Source organism: Labrus bergylta, chromosome 24, assembly GCF_963930695.1.
Source record: "Labrus bergylta chromosome 24, fLabBer1.1, whole genome shotgun sequence".
Taxonomy (NCBI): domain Eukaryota; kingdom Metazoa; phylum Chordata; class Actinopteri; order Labriformes; family Labridae; genus Labrus; species Labrus bergylta.
The window spans coordinates 444,011-452,857 of NC_089218.1; the positions used below are offsets into that span (position 1 = coordinate 444,011).

General features: G+C 45.3%; 2 protein-coding genes across 4 annotated transcripts; both read right to left on the reverse strand.

Annotated features, from left to right (window-relative positions):
* Positions 1-1,061: 1,061 nt before the first annotated feature.
* Positions 1,062-3,757, reverse strand: LOC110004417 (mid1-interacting protein 1-B). 2 transcript variants are annotated; one of them, XR_010665513.1, is made up of 3 exons: positions 3,436-3,757; positions 2,287-3,099; positions 1,062-1,957 (listed from the first exon to the last, which is right to left on the reverse strand). XR_010665513.1 is itself a non-coding variant. In XM_065951890.1 (2 exons), exon 2 carries the CDS (start codon positions 2,892-2,894, stop codon positions 2,442-2,444), a length of 453 nt encoding a protein of 150 aa, XP_065807962.1. In that variant the 5' UTR covers positions 2,895-3,099; positions 3,436-3,757; the 3' UTR covers positions 1,062-2,441. The 2 variants fall into 2 exon arrangements, 1 of the variants encoding a protein (XP_065807962.1); XM_065951890.1 differs by having other exon boundaries at positions 1,062-3,099.
* A 760-nt stretch (positions 3,758-4,517) lies between these two features.
* Positions 4,518-8,222, reverse strand: LOC110004413 (tetraspanin-7-like). 2 transcript variants are annotated; one of them, XM_065951887.1, is made up of 9 exons: positions 8,086-8,222; positions 7,033-7,221; positions 6,873-6,947; positions 6,696-6,791; positions 6,247-6,402; positions 5,841-5,924; positions 5,604-5,675; positions 5,446-5,477; positions 4,518-5,110 (listed from the first exon to the last, which is right to left on the reverse strand). In XM_065951887.1, exons 1-7 carry the CDS (start codon positions 8,164-8,166, stop codon positions 5,607-5,609), a joined length of 750 nt encoding a protein of 249 aa, XP_065807959.1. In that variant the 5' UTR covers positions 8,167-8,222; the 3' UTR covers positions 4,518-5,110; positions 5,446-5,477; positions 5,604-5,606. The 2 variants fall into 2 exon arrangements, with proteins under 2 accessions (XP_065807959.1, XP_065807958.1); XM_065951886.1 differs by having other exon boundaries at positions 5,095-5,477.
* Positions 8,223-8,847: the final 625 nt, after the last annotated feature.

Genomic DNA, 8,847 nt, shown 5'->3' on the forward strand with positions numbered 1-8,847 from the left:
GAGCAGCTCCTCCAGTTTACCTGGTGAAGTGAAGGGAGCAGCTCCTCCAGTTTACCTGGTGAAGTGAAGGGAGCAGCTCCTCCAGGTTACCTGGTGAAGTGAAGGGAGCAGCTCCTCCAGTTTACCTGGTGAAGTGAAGGGAGCAGCTCCTCCAGTTTACCTGGTGAAGTGAAGGGAGCAGCTCCTCCAGTTTACCTGGTGAAGGGAGCAGCTCCTTCAGTTTACCTGGTGAAGGGAGCAGCTCCTCCAGTTTACCTGGTGAAGGGAGCAGCTCCTCCAGTTTACCTGGTGAAGTGAAGGGAGCAGCTCCTCCAGTTTACCTGGTGAAGTGAAGGGAGCAGCTCCTCCAGTTTACCTGGTGAAGGGAGCAGCTCCTCCAGTTTACCTGGTGAAGGGAGCAGCTCCTCCAGGTTACCTGGTGAAGTGAAGGGAGCAGCTCCTCCAGTTTACCTGGTGAAGTGAAGGGAGCAGCTCCTCCAGTTTACCTGGTGAAGGGAGCAGCTCCTCCAGTTTACCTGGTGAAGGGAGCAGCTCCTCCAGGTTACCTGGTGAAGTGAAGGGAGCAGCTCCTCCAGTTTACCTGGTGAAGTGAAGGGAGCAGCTCCTCCAGTTTACCTGGTGAAGGGAGCAGCTCCTCCAGTTTACCTGGTGAAGGGAGCAGCTCCTCCAGTTTACCTGGTGAAGTGAAGGGAGCAGCTCCTCCAGTTTACCTGGTGAAGGGAGCAGCTCCTCCAGGTTACCTGGTGAAGTGAAGGGAGCAGCTCCTCCAGTTTACCTGGTGAAGTGAAGGGAGCAGCTCCTCCAGTTTACCTGGTGAAGTGAAGGGAGCAGCTGGATCCTCGTTTAAAGGGAGAGAAGAGTCTGGAGGACAGAGCTCGGCTTACGCTGTAAAGAAAACAGATCAGCTTGAATTGACACACACACACACACACACACACACACACACACACACACACACACACACACACACACACACACACACACACACACACACACACACACACACACACACACACACACACACACACACACACACACAATAGATGCAAAGTGCACAAAGATCCTCATGAAACCTTTAATAGTTAAGCTGAACATGAAATAGAAAAATGCATAGCTGTTTGATTTACACTTCAAAGACAGGAAACAGAAGATTCAGTTTTTACAGAAACGTTGTATAAAGACGTTTTATCAACCACTTCAAACATTCAGGAGACCCAGGTCAAGTTTGGATGCACACAAGCAGATTATTATTTGTGTTGTTAAATTCATCTGAATGAGGTTTTTAGTTACATCATCTCAAACTGCTTTCAGGAGAAATAAACATTTCTGCAGAAGTCTGACTGAAGGTTTCACACTAAACTTCCTGCTTTTCTGTTTGTAATACAGGAAGCTGTTCCATTACACAAACTCAGAAACTGACTTCATGTTTCTGAACGTGTGTGTGTGTGTGTGTGTGTGTGTGTGTGTGCGCTTTAAAAGGACAAAATGCAAACAGCCTGAAGAGAAACGAGCTCAGAGGGATGACAGTGAGATAAACAACCAGCTGAACCTTTGATGAAACTTTCTGCAGATTTCATTAACAACAAATTGAAACTAAAGCTCAGAGCTCAAAGCTGCTGCTGGAAGTTACATTACTATCACCTGATGGTGCGTTCAGGGACAGTCTGACATTTAGCTTTCCCTGCTCAACAGACGTCATCAGGAAAGTTTGTTTTTGTTATTGGACGTAGTTTTTATTGATTTGAATTTTCTTTTGCTTCCACTTTACAGTCGGAAGGATTCATTAACGGACCTTTGACCTTTGACCTCTGAAGGGTGTAAACGATCTCCTGATGTTCACTGAAGGATAAAGTGTGTTTACTTTGAACCCTTACAGCAGCAGTTAGATCATTAAAGTGTAATGAAACCAGTTGTAAACATGAAAACAGCGGCACAGGTGTGCGTCTGGGTTCGAGACCTCTGCGGGTTCTCGGTCCCACAGGCGTGCGTCTGCGGGTTCGAGACCTCTGCGGGTTCTGGGTCCCACAGGCGTGCGTCTGCGGGTTCGAGACCTCCGCAGGTTCTCGGTCCCACAGGCGTGCGTCTGCGGGTTCGAGACCTCCGCGGGTTCTCGGTCCCACAGGCGTGCGTCTGCGGGTTCGAGACCTCCGCAGGTTCTCGGTCCCACAGGCGTGCGTCTGCGGGTTCGAGACCTCCGCGGGTTCTCGGTCCCACAGGCGTGCGTCTGCGGGTTCGAGACCTCCGCGGGTTCTCGGTCCCACAGGCGTGCATCTGCGGGTTCGAGACCTCTGCGGGTTCTCGGTCCCACAGGCGTGCGTCTGGGTTCGAGACCTCCGCGGGTTCTCGGTCCCACAGGCGTGCGTCTGCGGGTTCGAGACCTCTGCGGGTTCTGGGTCCCACAGGCGTGCGTCTGCGGGTTCGAGACCTCTGCAGGTTCTGGGTCAGTTCCTGCAGCCGATCTCCTCCTTGTAACGGGTGGTGAGCGTGTCGGCTTTACGCGTCAGTTTCAACAGAACGGCGTGGAGTCCGCTCAGGTGGAAGTGAAACTGTTTCTCCAGGTCGTCCTCCTGCGCCCCCTCGGCCACGCCCACCTTCTCCTTCCGCCGCTCCTCGCCCTGCAGGACGCCCCACTCGATGTCGTTGCGGATGGACTTGAGCAGCACGTACGAGCCGTACATGTCTCCTTCCTGTTGGAGGTAGGCGGGGCTGTTTGTGGCGAGGCTGTTTGAGGCGGTCACCGGCGCCTTCGCGTCCTCTGCGTCGTCCAATGGGACGTCCCGCAGCAGGCTGGGCACCATCACCGTGTGGTCCATGTTGTTGACGGCGCCGATGAAGCGGTTCATGGCGTTGAAGAGAGAGTTCTTCTGGTTGTAGGAGTCAGATATCTGCATCATGGCGAGCTGCAGAGCGCCGTGTGTCACAGTCCGGGGACAAACTTAGCCCGATAAAGCTCTTTAGAGGATTACAGCCTGATCCCGGGTCAGGATGGACCAGAGCCCACAGGAGAACTCACCTCATGGATCAGGGTTTACTCTGCTGACCCCGCTCTGCATGCGGGACGCGACCCAGCTGTTTCACCACACAGGGACAGAGGCTACACTAAAACCACAGAGGAAGAAACGGTGAGGAGCAGGTTCATTAAATCAAGAGAAGAAGACAGAAAGTTAGTTTATCTTCCAGCTCAGCAGGCACTGAAACACAGGAAGTCTGTTAGCATCAGCAGGCTAACAGGAGCTAACCGTTTAACGGACTAACGGAACCGGAACACTCCCGGTTAGCTCTTTGATTTAAAGAGTTAAAACACAGAAACGACAGACTGAAGAAGAAGATTTAAAATGCTTCTGATACGACACTAAGCTAACGTTAGCATCCTCCGAACACCCGGTGTGCGCAGCGGCGGGACCGTTAACCGTTAAACCTCCAGCTTCACCTTACCGTGCTTCCGGTGATGTTTCCGGTGATGTTTCCGGTGATGTTTCTCGGTGTTGTTGGTGTGTCTGCAGCAGCTTCAGCCCGGTAAGCTTTCCGTTATGAGGGTCTGTTTTGGGAGCAGCAGCCGGTGTTACAGGGCGGAGGGGCGGGGCGTGAATTAGCAGGAAAGAGCGACACAGCCAATCACCGGGCGGGAAGACTTGTGACGTCACGAGAACGCAGGACATACCGTCCGCTGAGAGGTGTCAGGTTACACTTTAATGTTTACTGTGTGTGTTTACTATCAGAGTGGGAAACACTTTTATATAACTGGAGACTAATTTACATTTAAGAAAACATTTTAACATTTAAGAAAACATTTAAGAAAACATTTTAACATTTAAGAAAATATTTTAACATTTTAGAAAATATTAGAAAACATTTTAACATTTAAGAAAATATTTTAACATTTTAGAAAATATTAGAAAACATCTTAACATTTAAGAAAACATTTTAGAAAATATTAGAAAACATTTTAACATTTAAGAAAATATTTTAACATTTAAGAAAACATTTTAACATTTAAGAAAACATTTTAGAAAATATTAGAAAACATTTTAAAATTTAAGAAAATATTTTAACATTTAAGAAAATATTTTAACATTTAAGAAAACATTTTAACATTTAAGAAAACATTTTAGAAAATATTAGAAAACATTTTAACATTTAAGAAAATATTTTAACATTTAAGAAAACATTTTAACATTTAAGAAAACATTTTAGAAAATATTAGAAAACATTTTAACATTTAAGAAAATATTTTAACATTTAAGAAAACATTTTAACATTTTTTTTTTTAAATATTTATTTTTGGGCTCTTGTGCCCTTAATGAAGAGATAGGACAGTGGATAGAGGTGGAAATCAGGGAGAGAGAGTGGGGATCGACATGCGGGAAAGGAGCCACAGGCTGGATCCGGACCCGGGCCACCCGCTTCGAGGACCACAGCTTCCATACATGGGACGCGCGCACCAACCACTGCGCCACCAGCGCCCCAAACATTTTAACATTTAAGAAAACAGAATAAAAAAATAAAAACCATTTGACCAAGGACAGAACTCATTTATATTTCAGAAAACAAGATTACAAGATGTGAAAGCACCAAGATAAAGTTACATACAGTGTTATGTGGAGTGGCACCTCGTGGGAGAATGAAAACACCTCTGAGACTTTAAAGATTAAAAAAATGCAAATTGAAATATAAAGTTTATTATATAAAGACATTTTTGAGAGTTTTTGTTGAATGAGATGAAAACTGGTTGAGCTGACGTTAATTATCCATCAGAATGAGACTCACTAACATCATTTACATTATGAGTAAATGAAACAGCGCCCCCATGTGGCTGTATGTAATCATCACTGTCGTTTTTAATCTCGGGCTCAAATAGCGCGCAGGATCAGAGTGGATTTAGAACAAGAAGCTTCACAGACATGTTGTGAGGAGCTCTGAGAGAGGAGGAGGAGGATATATGACCTTTAAGGCTCATGTCACTGTGAGAGACATTTTGGACCTGCTGCTTGCCGTACTGACACAGAGTCACTCTGTTCTCCTCACATTCACATTAAAACCTTTAAATCAAAGTTGGAGACAGAAATATAATCAACACAGAATCACAAGGCAGCGGGCCATCTGAAGTCTTTTATTGTTACAGATATTAATGATGTTGTAGTTTAATTTGACCTGAGCTCAAACACAAAGACGGAGAATCGACCAATCAGCTTCAACGTGGAGACCAAACACAGACAGAAGAGGGAAATCATTCAAAGCCTCAGAAATAAATAAAAAGAGGAATCTCGACAGCTGTGTGTGTGTGTGTGTGTGTGTGTGTGTGTGTGTGTGTGTGTGTGTGTGTGTGTGTGTGTGTGTGTGTGTGTGTGTGTGTGTGTGTGTGTGTGTGTGTGTGTGTGTGTGTGTGTGTGTGTGTGTGTGTGTGTGTGTGTGTGTGTGTGTGTGTGTGTGTGGGGTGTTGCCTGGTTTCTATGGTGACGAGCATCCCCGTCTCTTTCCTGTAAATGTATGAAATAAAAAGAACAAGAAAGTTAAAGTTTGGTGAAAAGATTCTTGTTCTCAGGATTTCTAAGAAGAGTGTGTGTGTGTGTGTGTGTGTGTGTGTGTGTGTGTGTGTGTGTTACCTGTTACACCATCTCGTACTGGTTGGCGTTGATGAAGCGGGACAAACAGCAGGCGAGTGACATCCCGATCAGCTGAGACGGAGAGAGCAGAGTTAGCCTCAGTCTGTAGTTCCCCACAGTTTCCCTCTGCCTACAGTCTTTATGCTAAGCTACGCTAAAGACATTCTGCAGCTGATTCAACTCAAACCAGGAAGTAAGTGTTGTGTTGTGCATTATTGTGTAGTACTGAGTGTGTACCTGAGAGAAGGCGATGCCAAAGGTCACTCCAGCGATGATTCCCATGTTGCTCTCGATGAACGACGTCACCAACTCATAACATCCCTGCAGACACAGTGAGGTCATTCATGTGTGTACGTTATGATAAATCTGTTTATCTTCTGTTTAAATTCTAATTAATTTATTGTTTATGTACAAAATAATTAAAGATTTTAATCCAATAAGAAGTTTCATAAATCACAGCTGTTAAGAATCAAGACTCAGAAGCATCGAATCATCCATCGGACTTCGTCCAATCAGGGATGTTGTTGCAGACAGATGACCACGGACAGAGAGGTGTGTGTGTGTGTGTGTGTGTGTGTGTGTGTGTGTGTGTGTGTGTGTGTGTGTGTGTGTGTGTGTGTGTGTGTGTGTGTGTGTTTCTGACCTGTTTGTGGACTTTACGTGCAGCCAGGGTCGTGTTCTTCAGGTCTGCTGAGCTGCAGTCGGAGTAACTGACGCAGCAGCTGGAGGGAACTCCACCGACGGGGAAATACACGCTGCTGAACCAGCTGGTGTAGTTATAGACTCCACAGCATTGTAACTACGGAAACAAAGAGGGACATATGAATCTGTCTGCTTTTCATCACATTTAAAATAACTATAAAATATCTGATGGTCAATAATTTTCTCAAACATGTAGAGGACCGAGAATAAAACCCTGAGGAACCCCAGAAAACTGTTTACACTCTGAGAAAATGATCCTGAACGCAGCTGAACGCTAACTGTTAATCATTACTAATCTAAAAGGTGACTCATTAAAACGAGCTCCATGTGTTGTTGTTGTTCAGTCGATGCTTAAATTAAAAAAAAAGAACATTTTAAAGAGACACTCACTCTTCGTTGAACTCCGTCCACAGCCAGACTCCTGTCGTCTCGACCGTCGTATGTCATCACAGCTTCACTGTACGTGGTGAGGAACGTCCCTTTAATCTAAACACAAACACGGGATGTGTCATCAGTGTGAACGTTTGTTTTTGTTTGAAAATGTTGTTTTATAAAACGTGTAAAGACCTCGTGACGAAAGACGAATCCAGAGATTCCAGCGATGAGTTCAGTCATGAAGACGGCAGACAGAAAGACGGCGTACTGAGGAGAGGACAGGAAGAAGTGAATGACCTGAACACGTCCTTCTCTCTGATCATCTGAACACACACACACATCAAACACACACCACTCTGAGCATCCAGGGGCGCCCCCTGCAGGTGGCGAAGCAGCCAAACAGTCCGAACACGATGATAGCGAGCCCGGTGCCCGTCAGGACGTAGGGAGCGTTGGAGGGGGCGCTGGAGATCAACAACATGTAGGGGCCCAACATGAACTTCCACCATAACCCCACCGACAGCAGCACCACACCTGACACCTGAGGGGGCGGGGCTACAAGTTAGACTGTCAGCCAATGAGGAAGCATTTAAATCTTATTCTTACATTTTCATCCGTCTTTGAAGTGAAAAAGATAAAGTGTGTGTGTGTGTGTGTGTGTGTGTGTGTGTGTGTGTGTGTGTGTGTGTGTGTGTGTGTGTGTGTGTGTGTGTGTGTGTGTGTGTGTGTGTGTGTGTGTGTGTGTGTGTGTGTGTGTGTGTGTGACTGAGTGTGTGTGACTGAGTGTGTGTGTGTGTGTGTGTATGTGACTGAGTGTGTGTGACTGAGTGTGTGTGACTGAGTGTGTGTGACTGAGTGTGTGTGACTGAATGTGTGTGACTGAGTGTGTGTGACTGAGCCTCACATGACTCTGTAATGAGCTCTGACATCAAAGTGTTAAACTGACAAACAGACGAGAAGAAAAGAGTCGGAGAGAGTTTGATCCCGGACAAGACTATTACCTGGTCCACACACCCAGAAGGAACAACACAAACAACAACACAAATAACAACAACACAAACAACAACAGAAACTCAAACGTGTGCATGTTTATCAAACTGATTAGCATGTTTCAAAGAATAGATTCATATCATTTTCAATCCGAGTCAGACTGTCTCTCTATGGTCTGTGTGTCACGCCTCCTCCTCCTCATAGAATACTTTTCTTTTAATATGAAACACAAACAAATATAATCTGTAGTCTTGTATAAAAAGCTTCTACATTTAAGGAGGTAAGGAGGATTTAAGAGGTTATAAAAAGCATCATCAGTCAGTAAAAAACACGGTGTTTGCACGCTGGATTAAAAACTCTCTCAGCATCAGACAATCAAAGTTTCAGTTCTGAATGTGTGTTTTGTTTTTCTCACCCAGAAGATGAAGGAGTAGAGCAGCACCAGCGTCTTCAGACAGAAGATCACCGGTTTAGTTTCAAACCTCCTCGGAGCCATGATCACTCTGAAGACCCCGACCCGGACTCTGTCTCACCTTCTGTCTCAGTCCCTGTCTCGGTCTGTCCTCCTTTATCCCCCCGGCTGGCTCTCCCTCTCTCACAGGAATCTAGCACAGTTCAGAAAAGATCCCACAAAAGGATGTCAACAATAACAACACACACTGGGTACAGAAACTAAATATTAGAAAATGGAAAAACCTCCACAAAAATATTTCAAAATGGCAAAAAAAATATTTAGAAAATGACCCAAATGTTTCACTTAAGAGACTCAAAAAATGTACAAAATAAAAGAAACATGTTGTACCAGAAATGACTCAAAAATAACACAAGAAAGACGCACAAATATTCCATCATAGTGGTGAAAAAACTGCATGAAAAGACGTAATCGACACAAAAGACATCTTCATCATCATCATCATCATCATCACAAACGTCCAAACACAGGAGTCCCCTCACAGGATCTCTACTAGAAATGTAAACAGACTTACCGGGCAGAAGAGCAGAAGGAAGAAATCGGTCTGAGAATATAAAACAACACACACATGTATTGTTTCATGTGTGTAACGTGTGTGTGTGTGTGTGTGTGTGCAGCAGAGCAGCTCTCAGAGTGAATGAGCCATGCGGACGCCGCCGCCACACAAACATGTGAGCCTCATTCTTCACATTCTCACCTCACAAT